This window comes from Lycium barbarum, chromosome 8, assembly GCF_019175385.1.
Source record: "Lycium barbarum isolate Lr01 chromosome 8, ASM1917538v2, whole genome shotgun sequence".
Taxonomy (NCBI): domain Eukaryota; kingdom Viridiplantae; phylum Streptophyta; class Magnoliopsida; order Solanales; family Solanaceae; genus Lycium; species Lycium barbarum.
Window position 1 is genome coordinate 120,987,950 of NC_083344.1, and position 25,047 is coordinate 121,012,996.

General features: G+C 36.1%; 1 protein-coding gene across 1 annotated transcript; it reads right to left on the minus strand.

Annotated features, from left to right (window-relative positions):
- Positions 1-17,647: 17,647 nt before the first annotated feature.
- Positions 17,648-23,496, minus strand: LOC132606994 (mitochondrial succinate-fumarate transporter 1). Its single transcript, XM_060320779.1, has 2 exons — positions 22,954-23,496; positions 17,648-18,524 (listed from the first exon to the last, which is right to left on the minus strand). Exons 1-2 carry the CDS (start codon positions 23,344-23,346, stop codon positions 17,988-17,990), a joined length of 930 nt encoding a protein of 309 aa, XP_060176762.1. The 5' UTR covers positions 23,347-23,496; the 3' UTR covers positions 17,648-17,987.
- Between the last annotated feature and the right edge of the window lie 1,551 nt (positions 23,497-25,047).

Here is a 25,047-nt window from a genome sequence, read left to right on the forward strand (position 1 = left end):
CCGAGGGACTCGATTTCATCCGCTTTCGGCGTTGGGCTAAAAGCCCAATACAGCTTTCCTCTTGTGTCATCCCACCTGCAGCAAAGTAAAAAAATAGAATCTGGGCCAAGCCCAACTCCCATATCAGCAGCAATCCGAATGGGCTGAGCCCATTTAGCCTTATTTATGATTTTGTTTTATATATATATATATTTTTTTTTAAACTTGTATATTATTTGACTAACACTCCTCATATTTTGTTTTCTCTTAGCTTAGGTGATCTATTGGAAATTAGTATGGATAATCTAGTAATGGGTAGTTAGCTTAAAAAAGACTAATAATCAATCCTACGAGTTTATTCTCTCCTCTATGTCAAAATTACTTATAATGTCTAATATTATTTCATTGAGAATAACGGACTTGCGAAAAGCACGACTATATATATATTTCGAGTCAAGAGGAACATTATTTCATTCTTATTATTTTAGGGATTTCAAAATGTTGCTAATAGTACAAGTACAAAATTCAAGTATAAAGAGTTCTTCGTGTTCGAATCAATCATCAGATCTTAGCGAAACACGATTAATAAGTAACAATGAAAAGTAAAGGGAACTTTCATTAGCTATTTTCGTATTTTTTTTACTCTTTAAAATCAATCAATATTCCGGCATTTCAATTACTCATTAGACATCGCACAAACTCACATTTGTTTCTACTTATATACTGTATGCATCTTATTTAAAAATAGTATTATTATTATTAATCTTTGCAATATTTATAAGTTTATTTTTATTTTTTAAAAAAGGCATTTCAGATTTTATTTTTTCCATGCGAACCACATTTTTTACAAATCTTTCTAAAAATAGCATTTTATTTAATGTCTTAGTCGTATCATAAGTTTTAAATAGCAGCCGAAGCCTCATTTTCATGCAAATTATCATATTTTCTATCGGTCTCGTTCTAAATAACATATCTTATCTAAAGCCTTAGCAACCTTTATAAATATTATTCTAAATAAAATTATTACTTTTTTCTTAAACTTTAGCAACATTTCTTAAACCCTTTTTCTTTCCTCAAAATTTAAAGAACCTTATATTTAACCTTAATTAATTAACCCAAGTTGGTCGGATAACCGTAAGTTAACGGATTCTAAAGGATGCCTAACCCCTTCCCTTTAGGATAATATAGAGCCCTTACCTAGAATCACACTGGTTAAGCAGACTATTAATTGAGGTTTAGTTTAACTTTCCCTTAGTTAATATTTAGGTGTCCTAATTCACCATTAAACTAATTAGGTGGCGACTCCTTAAAACAAATAAATAGGAATCACCAATACGTCATACCCTGAATCAACCCGGTTAAAATGGGGTGTGACAGCTTGGCGACTCCGCTGGGGATTTTAGGCTCTTAACCATAACAACTTAGGTTAATAAATCATTTGTTGGATGCTTTGTTTATTTTGCTTTATTTTGTCTATATTGTTGCTTTATATGCTTTTAAGTATTTTTATTCCTTATATGTATTTTCTGTGTAATATGTTATTACTGCTTTCCTTAAACTGGCATTCCGTTCATATTTCCTCCACTTTTGGAAAATTCACACTATCACACGTACACGCGAGGTGTGCTTAGCGCACCCGCAAATTTCTTCATAGAATCCAAATTTTAAGGGAGTTGGCGCATGCGCGGGGGTGCCCGAATAACGGGGACCGCGTAGCCTTCTCACTCGAGCAGTCCGCTCGGGAACCTTGTGTCTAGCAAACCCATTCTTAGTCTACTTAGGGTAGAGCGAAGCCAAAACCTTGTAAGAACATGCATCATTTTAAACCTAGGAGGCTTAATACCCTTGGTGTATTAAGTTCATTAGTCAACCTTACCAAATGTCCAAAAGAGTCCATGACTCTAAGTGACACTACTCACTATCTATGTGCATTATTTGAAGGATAAATATGTGGAATATGTAGACCTAGTACTCTATAGATAAGTATTTCAAGAAAAACTGACCTTTTGTTGCAGGTTGACGTGGAGCATCTAAAATTAATGTCGGAGGTTGAAGACAATTAAAAGAAATTAGTGGAGATAAAGCGTTAGATATCCTGGATCAACTTTAAATTGTATTATTAAACTGGCATGTAATAAATTTTATTTTCTTGTAAATTAGTTGTAAGAAGAGTTATGGAATGATACATAAAAGACATGTTTGTCCTTCAATGTTCGTTAGGCCTACCTCTGGCATAAAGAGGTCCCTTGCATTATAAAACGCGATGTATTATGTGCAATAATGTGTTTATATGCAATAATATTATCCTTACCGTATACTGACTCATTTTCCTTTTCTTTTTCTTGTTTTTATCTTTTTTCTTTTTAAACTTATTTTCAAAACAAAAAAGGTTGACTTGTGCTAAAAGGGAACTGGCGGAGCATCCATATTTCACACGGTCTAAAGCCAAGAAATCAGATTCTGACTCATCACTAATCACCTGGTTAACTAAAAGGACTCGTTCTAAAATGGAGCAAAGTTTGATCAATGCAACCACTTCATCTGAGCCATCTCTTAGTTTACCAATCACGAGTGATCCCACATCCTCTAATGAACCAGAAACACATTTGGAGACCATTGCTCGTCTGGAGCGACGAGTTGCCGAACTAAGTCATATGGTACTTCATAACCGGTCATTTTCTCAAACACCGCCACATATGATTCCGTCCCAGGGAGTTCGTCAAACTTTGCCTGTGCCACATCCATTCCCAAATTTGGACGAATTTAACGAAGCAAATTATTTCACCACTTCTCAGCCAGTTCGTTCCGAACACCTCACTCAAAATGCTCCTTTTTTATTTACAACCACCTCTTCAAAAGCTCAATTCATACCGCCAGCACATGACACACATCAAGTTCCGCCAGTGTATACTTATACCACAGCTCCACCCATGACACAGATTCAAGGACAATGTCGTACAGATGTTGATCATTATGTCGAAGTTGAAAATGAGGCACGGTCAGTTAATGATGAAATGATAAATAGAAAGCTCAAAAGTTTGGAAGATGCCATGAGAAGTTTGCGTGGACTGGGTAGTAATCAAAGCGTGAGATATGAAGAATTATGTGCATTTCCTGAGGTAGAATTGCCACCAGGTTACAAGATCCCAAAATTTGAGAAGTTTGATGGGTCGGGGAACCCTTTCTTCCATTTGAAGGTCTATTGTGAAAAGTTGATTGGTGTGGGGAAGAATGAAGGGATAAGAGTCAAACTATTCAATCAGAGTTTGAGTGGAAAAGCCTTGGAGTGGTATTCTAAGCAAGATACCACCAAATGGCGTACTTGGGATGATTTGGCAAATGCTTTTGTGGATCACTACAAGTTTCATGTTGAGATCGCTCCTGACAGAATCTCAATTACAAAGTTGAAGAAGAAGTTCACCGAATCATTTCGAGAATATGCTATACGGTGGAGGGAAGAAGCATCTAGGGTACACCCACCCATGGAGGAGACAGAAATGGTTACTTTCTTCATTCAAGCACTACAACCGGAATACTATGAACGTTTGGTGACAATGAGTGGAAAAACTTTTGCAGAAGTGATCAAAGCTGGGGACATGATCGAAGATGGCATTAAGACAGGGAGAATAACAAGTCTAGCAGCTTTGCAGTCTACCAGTAGGGCTATACAAACTGGTACTCTCGGAAATGGAAAGAAAAAAGAGAAAGAAGCAGCATCGGTGATGGCCTTGGGAAACACATCATACCGCCATCAACGACCACCGCGATACCAGCCTAACGCTCACCACTCACAATATTTCCAATATTCTCCACATCCCTACGACCAAGCTTTGTCATCTTACCAACCTCAATCACCACAAATATCCTACCCTGTTTACAACACACAACCAGCATATCGAGCTCCACGACCACCAACATATCCAGCTCCACCATCACAACCTCATCATCCAAACAATGCATCCGCACCTCGCCCGAATAAACCGTTTCGCAATTTCACACCATTGGGAGAACCACTGAGCGTTGTTTTCGAAAGACTGCAAGCTTCAGGCTTAGTATATCCCGTGGAAGGTAGAATTCCAGATCCATTACCCCGAAGCTTTGATCCCACTAAAACATGTGCATATCATTCGGGGGTAAAAGGCCATTCCACTGATCGTTGTTACGCATTGAAGCATAAGGTTGAGGATCTTATTGAAGCAAAACAGATCACGGTCAAACCACCAACACCAAATGTGGTTAACAATCCACTCCCGACCCATGATGGGGCCACGATAAATATGATTGGAATAGATGAAAATGTTGACGACCCAGCCGAATTTATAGTGCCTGTGGATCGTGTGGAGGATCATGATTTTGTAGCCGTTGCTTCTCCGGCTGTAGTGATAAGGGGTTGTGTGCCTATCGAGATATTAGGAGCTTCATCAACACCTGTGGAAGTAGTTCAAGCACCAAATCAGTTGCCAGTGCTCGATACAAAAGCCGTACCATGGAATTATCAACAAACTGTGATGGAATGTCGAGGAAAGGACACGATCACTGACAAGGTTAAGACATCAGGAATGACAAGGTCTGGAAGATGCTATTCTCCAGAAGAGCTAGTTAGATTGGGGCAAGATAAAGAAACCAATGCGCCTCCCAAAAGGGTCGTGACAGAAACCGAAGCAGAAGAATTTTTGAGGAAGATCAAGGCTAGTGAGTACTCAGTTGTGGATCAGTTGAAAAAGACCAATGCTCAAATTCCTATTCTCTCTTTGCTTTTGAGTTCAGATATGCACAGGAATGCACTGTTGAAGATCTTGAATGAAGCATATGTCCCAAGCGAAACAACTAGTGAGGCGTTAGCTGGGATGATTGAGCGCGTACTTGACAGCCATCGAATCAGCTTCGATAATGAAGAACTGCCGCCAGAAGGATGTATGCATAACAAAGCACTCTATATAACTGTCAAGTGTCGTAACATGTTTGTGGCTAAAGTATTAATTGATGGGGGTTCTGGACTCAACATCTGTCCATTAGCAAGTCTGAAGAAGATCGGATATAATGTTAGTGAGCTCAAGACCAGTGATATGAATATTCGAGCATTTGATGGGGCTCAAAGGCGCCCTATTGGGGAAATAGAGTTGAAAGTGTTGATTGTCCCTGTTGAATTCATTATGGATTTTCAAGTACTTGATATTTCCACAACATACAACATGCTGTTAGGTAGACCGTGGATCCATTTGGCTGGGGCCGTACCATCTACTTTGCACCAAACTGTCAAATTCGAGTGGGATCAGCAACAAATATGTATACACGGAGAAGGAGATACATCTTTCTATCTAGAGCAATCCACCCCATTCGTCGAGGCAGAAGGAGGGTTCGACGGAGCAGCTTACCACGCTTGGGAGGTTGTGAATGTCACTAAGGAGAGTGAAGTATGTCAAACTCAAGAGTTCAAAAGATCATGTGCCGCAATTATGGTTGCAAAAGAAATGGTGAGAAATGGGTACCAGCCTGGATTTGGGCTAGGGAAAACACTAAATGGGCGGGTTGAGCCAGTCGTTCTCCCTACGCAACAGTTTACATTCGGTTTGGGATATGAGCCAACTGAGGAAGAAGTGAAGAAAGCACGAAAGAATAAAAGGAAGGAGATTGCATTGCCAAAACCTATTCCTACCATTGATCAAACTTTCTCAAAACCTTCAGATCTGATTGTTGAAGTTCCCTATGATGATATCGTGGAGGGAGTCAAGAACCTGTTCGTGGAAGATGAAAATGATCATGCTGCGATAATCAAAGACTTTGCTGAAATATTGACTTTATAGGCTGCTGAGCCAGGACCTGAGTTGCAAAATTGAACTTCTATCTTAGCCCCGGTTCGTCGGGAGTTTCAGTATTTTCAGTTTAAATTTCCTTTTGTAGTAGGCCGGAGGTATCAACTAGAACATTTAGTTCCTTTTGTCATGTTGCCTCTATGTTTTGTTACGACCTTTTTAAATTAAGATTCTGTCATTTTGTTTGAACGAACTACGTTTGGCCTGACTTCCTGTTGGATACGTAGGCAGCCCACATCGGGTTCGGCCACTCTTTTCAAATTATTTCAACGTCTTTGTTTTGTGGTTGGAACTACGTTTGGCCTGACTTCCTGTTGGATACGTAGGCAGCCCACATCGGGTTCGGCCACTTTTTCAAAATATTTCAGTGTTTTGTTGTATGAGTGGAACTACGCATGGCCTGATTTCCTTTTGGATACGTAGGCAACCCACATAGGGTTCGGCCCCTTTAAAAAAAAAAAAAAAAAAAAAAAACTCAAAAGTCTTTATTTGTATCACGAACTACGTCTGGCCTGATTCCTTTGGGATACGTAGGCAACCCGAGGCGGGTTCGGCCCTTCTATCTTAAAATTTTTATCTTCATTTTGTCCAAACATTTTGGTTCCTATAAAATACATAAAGATTTTTATACAAGACTTGGTCTTCCCACCGCTTAAATTCATGTGTCTTAGTATCTTGAAACTGGGACAAATTTTTGAAATCGGTCAAATCACTTTAAAAAAAATTTCATTACAATTTTCTCACTTTTCGATCGTTTAGAACCAAGCGTTTCCAGGACTTGAAACTGGGACAAATTTCGAAGTCGGTCAAATCACTTTCGGAAACTTTCATTATAAGTTCTTATTTTTCAATTGTCCAGAATCAAGCATCTCTAAGACTGAAACTGGGACAAATTTTTAGAAGTAGCATAAAAGTGGTCTTAAACAAAAGTCCATCCATATTTCTAAAATGTGAGTAAATTCAAAAATCGAGTCTTCTTAATCATGTTACATATTAGAGCCACTAAGTATTTCCTTTCAAAGTCATCTAAATCTCATTACTTTTATTTTCAAAATACATTTTTTTTTATATAACTGAAACTCCCCGGCAAAGCAAGATATGTGGTGAGACATCGAAGAACGTGGACGCGACCGAGACAAAAGTCAATTCAAGGGCCAAGTTCCCCGACATGCACAAGTCAACCAATTTTCTTTTAAACTCACAATTTTTCTTTGTTGAGACAGGTCCAATTAACATGAACACGGTGCATGTATTAAATTATGGGCGTGATCAAAAAGTTAACTTTCTTCAAAATGCAAATACTCTTCAGCGTGGATGCAAAGGTAGCTTATGCCGAACGGTGGGCGTCGTTCCACTCATCACGAAATTTCAATTGCAACAGTGGACACAAGTTCATCTTCTCAACCAAGGGCTGTAAGTATAATTCTTTCAGACCCAACTATTTATTCTTATCACTAACAATTGTTTTAGCTCGTGACATTCATCGATGGATCGAATACATATAATCATGGACACTGACCTTGATCACCTGTTATCGGTTACAATTCCTCAATTTCGACATCATTTCATACATATTCAAATCATTATCAAATTCTTTTAAAATGAGGTATTTTAATAAGATAGCAAGATCTAAATATTGCATCGTATATCAAATTGTGGGGTTAATTATAGATTTAATTTCCGTCACAACGGCCAGGGATTAAGATGTGGATATCTTTTTACAATACTATTTCTAAAGTGGACGTGGATTTACATTTACATTGTGGATGCGAGCATGGAAGTGAAAATAGAATTATATTACGGAAAATATACCTACAATTGTAGAAAGTGGATACAGATTTATGTTTCGAAAGTAAAAGTGAATTTATTTTTGCGCCGTATAATGCAGACGTGAAAGTAGATGTAAATTTACTGTTGTACCGTATAATACGGACGTCAAAGTCGACGTGGATTTATATTTTGTACCGTGAAATGCGGACGTAGATTTATATTTCGAACTGTGAAAGTGGACTTGGATTTATTTTTCTGCACCCTGAAAGTGGATGTGGATTTACATTTTTGCACCATGGGAAGTGGACATGATATAGGCACCCACCTTAAAATGCGGGTATTTCAAAATTCAAATTAGGCACCCACCTTAGAATGCGGGTATGTCAATTTTCAATTTAGGCACCCACCTTAGAATGCGGGTATTTCAAAATTTAATTTGGGCACCCACCTTAGAATGCGGGTATTTCAATTTCCAATTCAGGCACCCACCTTAGAATGCGGGTATTTCAATGTTCAAATTAGGCACCCACCTTAGAATGCGGGTATGTCAATTTCAATCCAGGCACCCACCTTAGAATGCGGGTATTTCAATGTTCAATTCAGGCACCCACCTTAGAATGCGGGTATTTCAATGTTCAATTCAGGCACCCACCTTAGAATGCGGGTATTTCAATGTTCAATTTAGGCACCCACCTTAGAATGCGGGTATGTCAATTTCAATCCGGGCACCCACCTTAGAATGCGGGTATTTCAATGTTCAATTCAGGCACCCACCTTAGAATGCGGGTATTTCAATGTTCAATTCAGGCACCCACCTTAGAATGCGGGTATTTCAATGTTCAAATTAGGCACCCACCTTAGAATGCGGGTATGTCAATTTCAATCCAGGCACCCACCTTAGAATGCGGGTATTTCAATGTTCAATTTAGGCACCCACCTTAGAATGCGGGTATTTCAAAATTTAATTTGGGCACCCACCTTAGAATGCGGGTATGTCAATTTTCAATTTTAGGCACCCACCTTAGAATGCGGGTATGTCAATTTCAATCCAGGCACCCACCTTAGAATGCGGGTATGCATATTTTCAATCCAGGCACCCACCTTAGAATGCGGGTATTTCAATGTTCAATTCAGGCACCCACCTTAGAATGCGGGTATTTCAATGTTCAATTCAGGCACCCACCTTAGAATGCGGGTATTTCAATGTTCAAATTAGGCACCCACCTTAGAATGCGGGTATGCCAATTTTCAATTTAGGCGCCCACCTTAGAATGCGGGTATTTCAATGTTCAGTTCAGGCACCCACCTCCGAATGCGGGTACCTTATATTTCAAAGTTCAGGCACCCACCTCCGAATGCGGGAATTTTATATTTCAGTTCAGGCGCCCACCTCCGAATGCGGGTATCTTATATTTCAGTTCAGGCACCCACCTCCGAATGCGGGTATTTTATATTCAAGTTCAGGCACCCACCTCCGAATGCGGGAATCTTATATTTCAGTTCCGGCATCCACCTCCGAATGTGGATTCAACTTTCGAAGCAGGGGTTGCAAGTGTAACTTCTCCAACCCTGCCTTATTTACATATATTTCTTTATTGCTAACATTTGTTTTTAGCTGATGGCTTTTGGCAATATCAAAGTTGGCATCACACATCAAATCGTGGAACTATTTCTTCGGCAGCGAACTGGGGCAATTTGTCGGGAAGGATAGTCAAACTTCCCGACACGGGTCAAAGATCTACCTCGAACACTCGTCTCTAATTGCAAGTATTCTCTTGCGTTCCAGCAATTCAATTTTCAGAATTCTAAAGTTTCTATCACAATACCCAGTGTTATCATAATTCAGCACTGGGACAACATTTTGCAAGTTTTGCGCCAATTGGGGTTCAAGTGTCGTAATTGTCCCAGAACTACACTCGACCTGATTCTCGTATAGCCCGAGATATGTAGGCAACTCAGAGACCGGAGTCCAGTCATAATCCTCTCAAGTTTCCTTTAGCCGGGACAAAATAGGCTACTAAGTCAACGTCTTTGCCCGACAACTCTTTTCATCATTACCAGGCAAAGAGGGACAAGTTGTTGACACCCAATTTTGTCCCGTCTCTCTGCCGAAATACCTATTTTACGCTTCTAATATTTTTGGAAAAAATAAAAATATATATATATATATTATGTTTACTATAATTATTAGCCTCTTATCAATGCCGCTATTGCATTATTCTATTAATTATTCTTATTACTATTACCGCATTATTAGTATTATTATTATTATTATTATTATTATTATTATTATTATTATCATTATCATTATTATATATTACTATTATTATAATTCATAATTTTTTATCATTTCGGCATTTTACCAGCTTACGCACACACATCACATTTATCTTTGCATAATTAAATAATAGTATTTATCTTACTGCGGATTTTCGAAATATTATTGCACGGCTATTATAACACCATATGATTTTATTACCCGAGTCTAATAATCACACATTTTTTTTGGTATTAAGTAATATTTTGTCACCCTCGGTATATTCATTAATTAAAATGGGTCTCTTATTCAAATTTAGAAGCCAAACTATTTCTTGCACTCGGTCCGTATTTTGACTTACCGAACCCCAAATCAAAGTCCGACTAACTCCTAAATATTTTTGGACTAGACCGTATTTTGTCTCAAAATTTTAGACCAGTCATTGTCTTAATTCATTAGCTATTCTTTTAATACCCGGTCTAAAAAATTGACCCGGTCCATTTATGGACCGGGTCCAGCCTATTTTCGTTCAGGATAAGGGAAACCCTTTAGGGTTTCCTTATCATATTTTTTGCCCCTCCGCCGTCTCTCTCTTCCTCTCTCTCACTCTCTCTTCCGCCTCCCCACCTCCCCATCGTCACCTTCACATCCCCACCTCCCCATCGTCACCTTCACATCTCCACCTCCCCATCGTCACCTTCACACCTCCACACCCATCACTCCACTACACCACGCGTCTGACGCCACTCCCACTATACCTCTGACACCACCCACGCCGCTGTCCTCGCCACTTCATCTTGTCTCCACCCACCTTCGTCTGACACCCCACTCCCTTCGCTCCATCTCACGCTTTCTGACATTTCCACCCACGCCTCTGCGCTCCACTCTCCTTTGTTCCCTCTCCTCTGAAACTCGAACCAAAAATCAGTCTATAAATGTGTTTTCATCATCCATTAGAAAGGGGGGATTTTTTGGGAGCTTGATTGGTGAAACCCCCAAAAGAATAGGACTTTTGGGATTCAGAAAATTCCCCCAAGAATTGAAGCCTTAAAATCGTTGAAATCCCCCTAAGAACAAGTCGTCTTTTTTACGGCAGAAATCCTCTAGAAATTAAGGGAAATTCGGAGAAATCGCAGAAATTTCCCATATAAGACATTAATTCTTTAGCTGTACTGTTCGATATCAAGTCAAAATCCACACCTTTTGTTCTGTTTCGTCCTTAGCATCTGTCTAGATTCGAAGGGTATGCAAATTCGGGGTTTTTAGTGTTTCGAAATAGATTTGAAGTGTTCGAGGTGGATCGAAAACTCGAAGCCTCATTTCGCTGCACCCGAAGAAGGTAAATACTCCTCCTTTTATTTAATTTTGGCAATTATTGCGTTTAGCATGTGCGTTGGTCAGTTATTATATGTTCATTTCAGTTCTCTGTTTGATATATGTGTGTCGATAGCTATGTCCTTTCAGTCTTATGTTAGCTTTGCTTAGTCTCTTAAGATGAGTTAGTTTAGTTAATCTGTATGTACTAGGTGTTTGTTAAAATGGGATTTGCAAATGATTTATGCACAGTGAGATATCATGTGATCCCCCTTTCTTCATCTCTGTTCATCTATGCTTAACAAAGTGGTCCCGAAATCCTTCGAATTGTTTCACACTTGGATGTTGGTCTGATTAACAGTTAGCTTTGATTCAGCCCCTGCATTTCTTTAAAAATTCTTACTCTATCTACGTTCCGTGTGCATCACATTGTATGTCATTATCCACATCATGTCTTCATTCATGAAGCTCCTATTTCCTGTTAATGACATAGCCATGTTCCATGACTCACCACATGATTCCCTGTAGTTCAAGATTTCTTCTTCCCGTATGCTTGAAAGACTTTCCTGTTTGTTTAACTAATATACATTTGGTTAAGTATAATTTCCCTGTGATATATATGTGTTTTGTAACTTATGATCAGTTGTTTAAAGGGGGGCAGTTAGTTGTTATGTTTGAGTAGCAGATAAATTTGAATCATTCAAATTCCTATGAATTGTGGTTATTTGGTGTTTGCTATGAAATATTACTACTTTGATAAGATAAAATGACCATCATGTTTACACACATATTGCTGTCCTGTGTGCTGCAATGATTTTCGACTATACTTGTTTAATTTCTTTTCTTACTGCTTGTTCAATAACTGTTAAGTAGTTATAGGCAGTCCTGATTAATTTAAAATCACTAAATCATTACTCCAATTGATAAATGTCTTGTGAAATATTGAAGTGCTCTCCCCTGCCATTTTGAAATACTGTAGCTTTCAACTAGCTTTAATTAGTGTCATCTCTGTCTGGAACCTATGATTTGAATAGGTTTTACTTTCACAAACTAATCTCAGGCATGTTAATTCTGTGTTTGCTACTGCTTACGTTCTGTAATTATATATTTCATTTGACTCCTTTAAATAGTATGAATATGGAAAAGGATCATATCCTTTACTAACCTGTAAGCAACTAGTTAATATCATATAAATCTCAAATGGTTAGCCTGTGATTTTTCCTGTCTACCTACCTATTGGGGTGTTGCTCATTATGTACTCTTGCTTTGCAATGTGCAAGATGTTTGATTATGTATATTTATGCATATTATTAATATAGTTTCACTGAAGCACATTAATGAGGAGGGTAGTTAAATCATATTAAGGAGTTTGAATGCTTCAATTTTCAATTTCCAGTAATTCACTTGGCTCAATGCATTATTAAAAAAAATGATACTCAGTGCTTGGCTCGGTTGGTTGTGAAGTATACAGATTGTAAAAATGTTTAGTTTCTTCCTTAGTTTTATTTTAGTTTGTGATGAAATCCATTGAAGTTTGATCATGGCAACTGAGTATCTAAAATGATCAGTCCTAAAATATGAACTGCAATGTATTGGCAGACCCCTGCTACTTACCCCTTCCCTCTTTGCTATTATGCTACTGCTGTATGATATACATGGGTTATACACAGTGTATACACCATCTGTTTGAAGGTACATCTTACGTGTTTGATATTCTTCATTTGATCATATTCTAATCCTCTTTCTTTCCATTTTTATGCATGACCGCCTCGCACGAGTCCGAGGGACTCGATTTCATCCGCTTTCGGCGTTGGGCTAAAAGCCCAATACAGCTTTCCTCTTGTGTCATCCCACCTGCAGCAAAGTAAAAAAATAGAATCTGGGCCAAGCCCAACTCCCATATCAGCAGCAATCCGAATGGGCTGAGCCCATTTAGCCTTATTTATGATTTTGTTTTATATATATATATATATTTTTTTTTAAACTTGTATATTATTTGACTAACACTCCTCATATTTTGTTTTCTCTTAGCTTAGGTGATCTATTGGAAATTAGTATGGATAATCTAGTAATGGGTAGTTAGCTTAAAAAAGACTAATAATCAATCCTACGAGTTTATTCTCTCCTCTATGTCAAAATTACTTATAATGTCTAATATTATTTCATTGAGAATAACGGACTTGCGAAAAGCACGACTATATATATATTTCGAGTCAAGAGGAACATTATTTCATTCTTATTATTTTAGGGATTTCAAAATGTTGCTAATAGTACAAGTACAAAATTCAAGTATAAAGAGTTCTTCGTGTTCGAATCAATCATCAGATCTTAGCGAAACACGATTAATAAGTAACAATGAAAAGTAAAGGGAACTTTCATTAGCTATTTTCGTATTTTTTTTACTCTTTAAAATCAATCAATATTCCGGCATTTCAATTACTCATTAGACATCGCACAAACTCACATTTGTTTCTACTTATATACTGTATGCATCTTATTTAAAAATAGTATTATTATTATTAATCTTTGCAATATTTATAAGTTTATTTTTATTTTTTAAAAAAGGCATTTCAGATTTTATTTTTTCCATGCGAACCACATTTTTTACAAATCTTTCTAAAAATAGCATTTTATTTAATGTCTTAGTCGTATCATAAGTTTTAAATAGCAGCCGAAGCCTCATTTTCATGCAAATTATCATATTTTCTATCGGTCTCGTTCTAAATAACATATCTTATCTAAAGCCTTAGCAACCTTTATAAATATTATTCTAAATAAAATTATTACTTTTTTCTTAAACTTTAGCAACATTTCTTAAACCCTTTTTCTTTCCTCAAAATTTAAAGAACCTTATATTTAACCTTAATTAATTAACCCAAGTTGGTCGGATAACCGTAAGTTAACGGATTCTAAAGGATGCCTAACCCCTTCCCTTTAGGATAATATAGAGCCCTTACCTAGAATCACACTGGTTAAGCAGACTATTAATTGAGGTTTAGTTTAACTTTCCCTTAGTTAATATTTAGGTGTCCTAATTCACCATTAAACTAATTAGGTGGCGACTCCTTAAAACAAATAAATAGGAATCACCAATACGTCATACCCTGAATCAACCCGGTTAAAATGGGGTGTGACAGCAGGTACAGACGCACAGTTTGGTGATCCACCAGTTTAGGACACCCTCTTTTGCTGTTTGGAGTGCTCTTCTCATTCCAGAGCCTACATTTTGGTATATATGTTCGTTTGTTACATATGTATATATTTTTTCAGGGGTACGGCGGGGCCCTGTCCCGCCATATGTTTCGATTGGTCTGTTTAGAGGTCTGTAGACGTATTTGTGGGTGTGTGTGCCTACTTCTGTTCAGATGTGTTTGTATGATCCTATTCGCTATGGCAGCCTTGTCGGCGTGCATTCGTATATGTTTTGGGGCCGTTGAGCCATCTGATAGCCTTGTCGGCTTTTGATATATATATATATATATATGTCTATGGTTGTGTTGAAATGCGTTTGAGACAGTTTGATATAATTTAAGGCAGTGTGTGACAATTGTGCCAGTATATGCTATTTGTATGTGATTCGGATTGGATAAGTATGTTCGGGTGCCCAATTCGGGCACTAGTCACGGCTTACGGGGTTGGGTCGTGACACTTAATTTCTTTATTCTAGGGTTTCTCAACTCTCCTATATGTGACTGAATATGACGTACCTCTCCATCGTCAACATAATCTGCTTCTAGTTTTTTACTTCTTTTTTCTTACATATATAGGTCTTGAGAAACATAATTTGTGGTGCGGTGTAGTTGGTTATATTGAACGTAAATATGGTAATATAAGAATCGTAGTCTTATTAGAGTAAGTGAATATTATAGTTATGTCAGAATAGGGTTAGCAAGGCGTCTTATGACTTGTATACAAAGGCACAAAATATTCTCTCAAAATATTGTCGTTCATTATATTAGGAAGAAATAGAAGAGAGAGGGGGGAGAAAAAAAGGTGGGAGAGAAACGGAAATCATCTTGGACGTTTTATTTTTTCGTTTACTTTGTCTTAAATTTTACTCTTAAATTATTTTAAGGATAATTTCAAAGACCTCCCTTTAGATTTCGCCTCATTAACACTTTTATAGACCTACCTCTCTCAGTTTGATTTGTCTGTAACTTTTCTTTTAACTTATTTATTACAGTATAATGTAAAATCATTATAAACTGACCAATTTGTCCTTTTCAATATACTCTTTCATTTAATTAGTTTTGTAGACATCTTTTTATAAAAGAATTTCTTAAAGAAAACGTTAATACACAACTATAGCTCTGGCCTCTGCGTTTTTAGTGTTTCTTCTGTTTATTCATGGTAAGAGACTTGATTTCATAACTGAGACAAAATTGATCATTCCATTTTAAAAATTACTACTCCCTCTGTCTGTGTCCCCAAAAGATTATCCTCCTTTCCTTTTTAGTCTGTCCCAAAAAGATTGTCCTCTTTTTATATTTAGAAACAATTTAACTTTATGAGATGATTTACAGCCACACAAATATCTAAGGCTTGTTTTGGACTACACATGTCAAAAGTCTTCCTTTATTTCATAAAATTTGTACCAAGTTAAAAAAGGACAATCATTTTGGGACGGAGGGAGTACTTAATATAAGCGAGGATAGCTGGTTTTGGTCGTCCTCACAGGGGTATTTCAGAAATTGTATTTCTTTATTGCTTTTTGGGTACAATTTCAAATCTTTCTATGCTTACACGTGGGTGCTATAATTTAGCTTTTCCATGCATTGCCCTCACTCATTTATGAAGACCAGACCCTCATAGATGATTTTTTGAGTCCCACGTCCATTCAACTATTGCTGGTTATTTATTGCCCTTGCTTTCCATTTTATTACTTTAATTGTCTTGTATATTTTTGTAAATAAGTCCATTTTTACATGCCTTTCTATAAGGCTTAATTGATAATTTTTTCCGTGTAAGAGATGACATGACCTCTTGACGTGGGGTTTTCTTTTAAGCCTTCTTTTAAATTGTTTCCGTAGACAATACAGGCAATCCAGCGATCGGTACCTTAAATTTTTATTTCTAAAGCGTTTTTTTATCTAAATATAGCATTTTCTTTATAATCAACAATTTCAGAATTACATTTAAAAGTTTTAAAAATAATTCTAATCTTTTATAAATTTGCTGCAGTATTATTTTTCATCTACTCAAATATAAGTTTACTTTGGAGTATGTGGTGTTTTTAACTTTTATAGTTAGTCCAAAATAAATGACTTTTAATATTCTTATTTAGATAAGTAAATTTTTACATAACTAAGAACCCATATTAAATTAGTTCTATTTAATTAAGAATAATTTAGTAAAAACACTTCTTACTTTTTTTGGGTGAGTAATTTCTTAAAAAGTGTGCTCAAACTAAAAACATTTATAATAGGGAGTGAAGAGTACCTTTTACGTTATTTGTCCTTATACATTAATTTAGATAACTTTGGAGCAATTTTTTTTAACTGATGCATTATTAGGTCTTACTTTACATTTAAATATGTTTCTACTCTCTATTTGTTTTAACCTCCAAAATTTTGCTTCTTTAACAAGCTCATATATATGTGCTTATAAATATAGAAAGGAAAATTATTACATGGTATCGATATAGTGTTGAAATAAAGGTAGCGTATCAATTAAGATCAGTTTGTCTTTTACATCTCTTGTTTGGTTAATCAAGAATTAAACTTTTTAAGCATAAAATATAAATAAGAGCTAAATTGATTCTTGAGGTTCGTTTTAATGAATTTAGGTCATCTCTTGAATTTCGTCTAAAACTAAAGTTAAAAATCACATTTAACTAGCATAAACAATTGACGCATATAAATACAAATAATGAGTGAAAAATAAAATACAAATAATTGACGCATAAAATAATGAGTGAAAAATAAGAAATAATCAAAAGAAATTTATTTCTATCTATAAAAAAAAAATCAAATGCTCACAAATTCATTAAAATACAAAAATAATTTTTAATTTATAATATTCATTACTTATAATTATCATATATACTTTATCATTAGTTTATAGAATATCTGATCACTTGCATCCCTTTGGTATTTGCTATTTTTCTACTAAACGTGCTTCCTCGTCAATATACTGTCTATAAAATTATCAAATTATATTACGAAGACACTTTTAATATTTATGAAAAATTATCAACAAGATATGTTTAGCCTACAATTACATTTAATTATTTATGTGATAGAAAAATATAACACAAAATACTCATTTAAGAATATTACATATTACATTTAAATCTTGAGTTTGGGCCGGAGCTTAAAACAGGCCTACTGCAACTAGTATTCAAAGAATTATGTATACCTGTATAGCAATCACAACTATCAGGTTCTAGAAACTGAATAATTGATTTAATTCCTTACAGTTCGCAATTCAATATATAATAGAGGTGTGATACTAGACTTCTCTGATGTTTTAGCACATAGATTGCAGTTTCCTTTGAAGAATACCAGAGAGACTAAAATAAAATAAAAAGTTAAAAATGTTTTATTTTTTTCTTTTGACAAGGTTAAAAATAAGAATGTTCTCAAGCACTTCAGCCTGACCAGTTAGGATTTCCATCCTCATACACATCAAAAAGAGACTTCAAGGATTTTAATTTTACTCCAAAACTCAGTTCCCCAGCACGTAAAGATGGAGGTAGTCCATAAGAACATTGTTAAGGTTGCGGCATTTCAGTAGAATGTGGCTATAGTTTAGCGCCATCTTCTTTTCGCCTTCAATCAATAGCTAAAGGAACTATAAAGGGTAAATCTTGCCGAGCTACTGCCAAAAAAATGAACTAAGAACCAGAACAAAGCCTATAAAGGTGCATTTGTCAAATATGTCTTCTCGTAAAAGCCCATTATTTGGTCAGCCACAGCCCACATAATCGCCTGGCCAGGTGGGATCCTCATGAGCCGGGGAATTAGTCCCTTCCACAAGGCACGCAATCCTTCTTCTGTATATATCGTTGAGATGGCGTGAAACATTCCTCTGTACTTCAACTCGCCCCCGGATTTACTCTGAGCCATGAGCCTTGTTTTCACAACATCAAATGGACCAGTGCATATTGGACCAGCTGTCCCTGCTAGGAATCCTGATATCATAGACTGCCATGGCTGAAGAACTGTTCCATCACCTTCAGTTTTCTTCCACAACATTGAGTCAAATGCATTCTTGGCTGTAAACATGGCGGCCTGATTCGTGCCATTGCGCATAACAGTTGGGGCCGCACCTGCCCAGAGACCCAGAATGCCTTCTTCACGAACAATCAAACGAGCACAATGTATGGGTCCCTTGTATCGCAGAAGCTCAGGGCTTAATCCTCTCTGCTGCTGTAGTCTAATCTTCACCACCTGCATTGATCAATGTTTGACAACCTATTAGTTATATATGCTGAATTTCCTTTCAAAAATCTATCTCTACTTATACTGTGCCATTTTAGAGATGTTAATGTTAGTATGCCAAATATTATTGGAACAGTGAATAGGTATTCCACTTCAAGCCTAGCATCAGTCGGAGAATGAAAGTAAACACAGCTCAACAAGTAGAGTTTAATCATTTTACAGAAGCCTTCATTACCTTTTAAAGACTTATGTATAAAAACATGAAACACATAAAAAGTGGAACACAAGCATTTTGTAAGCACCCATAAAAGGTTAAAGCATTTCAGCCAAGAAAGGAGATAAATATTCTATACAAACATTTCCAGAGCATCCTTTTAGGACCCTTCCACACTTGACAAACCACTAGGTATCCATCAACTCAGCTATCTTTTCCATTCACAAGATAATATCAAATTTGTAGTGCAATATGAGCAGCTCTGTCCACGATAAACTTAGTCCTTTTTTTTTCTGTTTCAAAAAGATAAACTTAGTCCTTTTACCCAGGAACAACATCTACTTTAAGTTTAAGAATATAATCTACAACTTTTTGGACATTAATTTCTTTTAACTTGATGGTTATCATATAAATTAATAAAAAAACTCGAGGAAGCCTGGACAAGTTGGATGTATCTCAGTGAGGCAAATTTCTTCCAATTTGCTTTTGCAAAATCTGTTCAAACTAAATGTCAGCTGAACATGTTACAGAACTTTCAAGCGCTTGGGCTCAACCAAACCAAGTTTCTCCATTGTTAGATATGCATTCGGCATCACAATTCAAAAAATTATCCACTATGTAACTTAAATGGAAGAGAAGGCTACTATGGTATTATCTTTTGATCAAAGTTCCACTACTTTCTTTTGAAATTGGATCAGTTGGCTAACATACCATTGTACAATAAATAGCATTCGTCCTCTCTTTATTGCCTCTATCACCATATTCTTTTTTCACATAAATGAATCACCAGATGTCACAAATCTAAGCTATTTATAGGAGTCTTCACACCAACTAACAAATTAATGAATGATACTTTTCGCCACCTAAAAGGAACATTACGTGGAAAAGCAATAAACTGGTCCTGTGTTGCACTCCCTAATTCTTCTCAATCTAGCAGCATTGTGAATTGCTCGACATTTTGTGATAGCATTTTTTTTCCAATGTATTCTGTAGCACTTCAATTTTTTCTGTTCTTTGCTGTGTTGTAGCCATGGCATAAGCTTTCAGCTCAGTCATCTTACTCTATTTCCTCTCAAAAAATTCCCAATCCAACCTAGTGTTCTTACTCGGACATCCTCCACTAGAGCTTCATATGCATATCTCAACTTTGGTCTCTCACTCTAGTAACTTGTGAAACAATATTCCAAAGCTTTTTTCTCCTAGCCTCGTCTTAGTGGTTCAACCTATCTTACCAAGGAGAAGATAGAGTATGGCATACACCCATAGATAGAGTATGGCATACACCCATTCTTCCCCTAACCACGCGCTATCTAGGGAGCACTTCATGCATGGGGTAAGCTCTTAAGCCCTTTATCATATTGTAAACTCCACTTAGCTAAGGACACCTTCTCTCTTGGTGACTTGGAAATACTCTTGCCTGCTTCGGCGCTTTATGACCACCTTCAACACATTGGACGGTGATCAACACTAAACAGAAACAATAATAGCAGAACTGCTAATACTTCTGTGCATATCTTTTAATTTGAATGACCTACAACATTCCTACAACGTACATTAGTATTACAATTGCTTTGTCCACAGTAGTGCTAGGAAATCCCTGTTTTTGAATAACAATTATCAAGCTAACAAAACATTACTATTATCATCCTTTCTTTACTGAGAAATCCCTTATGACCAGTAGCAAATGGTTCAAAACTCGATGGATAATAGGCCTGCCCCTCTACCCTTCACTCAAATACCGAGTTTTTGTCTACGGCAGGGTCCGAAACAGTGACGAACGCGTAACACACAACCCACTATACAAAGCCCTGGGCGCACCATCTATCCTAATATAAGTTCATTTTCAAAGACACTAGGAAGGCTTTTATCCTTCCTTTTTCAGGAGAAGGCCCCTTCTCATAGAAAATTGTTCCCACTACCTAACAACATATAATAGGCCATTTATTGGCAAAGTGTGCTTGATCAACTGGAAATCACACAAGTTAGCTAAGGTCACCCACCATATATAGTGTCGACAGACCATGTGATGTTTAACCACATCCTGATCTATCACTCCTTCTGGGTTAAATTATTCATGGATCTGTTTGAAATAAATACATGGATAATTGGAATGTTCTTCCACTATGTGGATAAACTCTTCAAGTATATCGTTCAGTTACTTGCCCTACCTTATGTATTAAGGTTACGAATTGGGTCTAAATTAGAGATGAAGTCAATAATTTGATAATGAATGAGATAAACAAGAGAACTTAAAGACATTCTAAGCGGGTGTCTTTGTTGAGTGAACATGAGCGATAGACATGACCTCAGTTCTTGGAGAAGGCAGGACAAAGGCCCTCCTAATCCATTCTTAAAGAGACCATAGTTGGGGTTTGAAAGGGATATATTTTGGCCCTAAGTTTGTTTTTCCTCGCTAGAAGTATGAATTCAGTACGAATAGACATGCAACCGTTATAATGCAGAGTACACAATGAAGACACATGATCACCTAGTAAAACAGTTTGTTGGTTCATATTTTAGAGGATTTTATCTCAATAAGGAGGAGAACCTTATTTCCAAAGACTTAGATGCAGTATTTAGCAGCGTGATCAAATGATTGAATGAAAACCACCTTGACAGATAAACACCCTACTAAAATTTGGTGTACCAAGTTGACTAGCCTCTAATTGCCCTTTGCAATCACGACAACACGTGCAGCACTTGATCCAAAACAAATGTTAGTTATTTACCCTCTCCTCTAGTCAAATCACTCTGTTTTAGCAAGTGCAGAATGCGACCTGTTATCACTCCATCAACAATCATTTCTGCATGTAAAGTTCGTTTACTAGTATTGACGCGATAATTGGACCCTGTCAACCCAAGGGGCAAATGTTTTATGGTCAAACTCTCTCAGCATACAAAGTAATCTCTTTTCATCCTTTTTAGTATTACGTAAATATGATTAATTTACTCTTTTTTTTTTACCTATGTCATTCATGGTTAGCTTTAGTTTTACTTACCTCTTCCTCCTAAATCATCTCCTTGATATTGTCGGTACTTCAAGCTGCAATCTCACCCTGCAAATAGCAACACACTTGGGCAAAAAGAGACCAAGCTTCAAGTGATTGGCTAGTCTCAACTGACCTATTAATCAGACAAGCTCTTAATAATTATCTATTCCCTCCGTCCCAAAATAAGTGTTGTTTTAGGGGGAAAAATCTGTCCCAAAGTACCAGTCGCTTTAGGAAAAAAAAATCTATCCCAAAGTAACAGTTGCTTTAGGAATTCAAGACAAAACTTAGTATTTTTTTCCAACTATACCCTTATATCGAAGAACTATTTCTTAATAGTGCTCAATTCAGTAGAAACATTTATTAGTCAAAAGAGGCGTAATTTAGTAAACTATAAATCATATTTATTGATCTCTAAATGGGCGTGAAATGAGCTAAACAGACACTTATTTTGGGACGGAAGGAGTCAAGGAGTAGTAGAAAGTATTTGTTTGGGTTCAACAACTGTTACACTGCAAAGACTAATTTACTGGACCAGAAATTAAATCAAACATCAACCGGGCATATAGCCGATCCATCTAGTTCGAAACACCCCCACACACCCCGGTTGATTGATACAAATTCAAACGAGCAATACATAAGAGATAGCATTAACCAAAGTAAGCAGCAATGCAATCCAATTCCCTAAAAGCAATAATTTGCCATAAAAGAATAAATTTTGAACCTACCCATTAATCAGACAAGTTCTTTTATAATTATCTAGATTAGAAAAGAAATTACTTGGTTTCCACAGTTACACTGGACAGGTTAATTTACTGTATCAGACATTAAAACAAACACCAAATGAGCATATAGCCAACCAACTACTTTAAACCACTAATGTTGATTGACACAAAATCAAACTAGCAATACATAAGACATAGCATTAAACAAAGTAAGTAGCAACACAATCCAATTCCATTAAAGTAACGATTAGCCTTAAAAGACCGAATTTTTGAACAAGTAAGCATCTTCAAAATCTCTGTTTGGCCATGAAATTTGATCAGATTTTGAAAATTTATCTTCAAGTTCCAAAAACTGGCTCAGACCCAATTTTGGGAGAAAATTTAACTTCGCACTCACAAAACTTCAATTTTTTTTTTTTTCCAATTAAAATGCATGTCGAAACACAACTTCAGGAACTCAAATTTCAAAATGTAGGGCCAAACAAGGAGTAAAATGTAAATGAACAAACCTCAAAGGGAGTTACAATAACAAGTGCTTCAAGTACACCGGCACCAAACCCGGCCATGACCCGACCCGAGGGGCTAAGTTTACCCGTTTCCGTATCCTTAAAAGCTGTTTGGAAAACCGCATTTGAACCCATACGAAGCGCATATTTTAAAGTCAAATGAGTAGCAAATGGGGTCAAACCTTTCCATAAAGCCCTTACACCTTCGTTAGTAACAATGTTCGTACCGCAGTGGATAATTCCCTTGTATGAACCGGCCCGGTCCAGTTGAAGCCGGGTTTTGATGACGTCAATGGGTTGTAAACAACTGGCTTCAACTATGCCACCTAATGAACCGGATATGGCTTTCATGTATGGTGGAATTGTTTTTTCCTTCTTTGAATTTTCTTCAGCCATTGGAAGAGGAGACTAAAACGGTGACGTTTTTGAGGTTTATTGGACCTCTTTTATGTCTCCCCTGCTTCAATGGAGGTGGGGAAATATTACTTGACTATTATTAGAAGAGAATTTGGAGAATTCTTCTTTTTAACATTTTGCAGATCTTAGATTTGATACTCTCACATGACTAATATTATTAATTTATTCGAAAACGCACGTGGACCTCATAACATTTCATTTTTTTTTTTTGTTGTGAACACCTAATTTTTGACCGAACATAAATATTTACATAATTTTTAGTGTTTAAATAATTTTTTTTTAGTTTTAGTTAAATATTTAAATTTCTATATCATTTTTCTAGTAAGTCTTACATTTAAAGATTGAAAGCTACAAAAATAGAGTTAGAATAAGTCCCGTTTTCATTTTTTTTTCAAAAGAGTTGTTTTGTTTTATTTTCTTCTAATTTAGATTTTAATAGTTATGCTAGTGAGTTTTAATAGTTTTCTTACTCCTATTTCTCTTTTGATTAGCTATTTAATTTTTCTTATATTTTAATTAAGTCTAAAAACCAGTTAAATGATAATTTACTTTTGTATATTTTGTTATCTTTTTAATTAGTAAAGGAATAAAAAAAAAAAAAAAGGAGGAAGTGCTAGCAAACTTTAAAACCTCACCAGAAACCTAATCTTAGCACACACTCACTTTTTTTTTTTTTTTTTTTTTTTTTAATTTTAGCACCTATCCTTCCTAATTTCACTCAACTAACTCTCCTCTCCCCAAAAAATTCTCAGCAAAACATAATCCCTCAAGAACCCCACTCCCTCACGGCCCTTAATCACAACACACACAAGCACCTATATAAACACACGCACATACACAACAAAAACAGAAACAGTAAACAAAAAAAATCTACAGAGAGCTTTGAGAGTAAAAAATATCTTTTCATCGGAGTTTTGGTTCGTACTTGAGGTTCGAGTTGAGGTTTTCGTTTGAGGTTTCGAGTTTATAGACCTGAAAGTTAGCTATTGTTAACTTTGGAAATCAGTAGATTGTAGCCGTTTTCTAGTTGTGAATTAATTTTCGTAAAAAGGTAACACTCAATCTTCTTTGTATAATTTAATATGAGACCTAATTCTAATATTATGAGGTTGCTCAAATTTCGTACGGATATGTTTAACTGCTTATTATTCGAAGTACGTTAAGATTGTTGTATCATTAAATTTAGAGTAAAGTTATAAAACGCATGATTATTTCTTGCTCATAAAAGGTCCATTCTTTTCTTCTTTACTTTGTTGTTTCAGTAATGCTTTATATCATGCCTCTGCATTTTTCTTGAATGTTTTTGTTGTTATTGGTTTCTGTTACTCTCTATGTTAAATGAAATGAACTTAAACATTGAGGTTACGAGTATTTTAGTCTACTGTCATTCATTTTATTTTGAATGGAGATTGAAAGACTTCACTTTTCACACATAGATTAATTATATTAGTTAGTATAAGTAATGTTTAATTTGGTTAGTAGAAAACAATGTTATCACAGTTTTGGGTTGTCTTATGTTTGGTTCAAATATTTGTTTTAATAAGGTTTACACCATGTTCTTAGAAGTTTTATTGAAAGTGTTGAATTACTTTACTTTACTACTATATAGAAACATGATCGTCGTCAGTCACTAAAATAAAATAAAAAAGAGTAAGGTGGGCCCCAATCTTCTTTCATAGT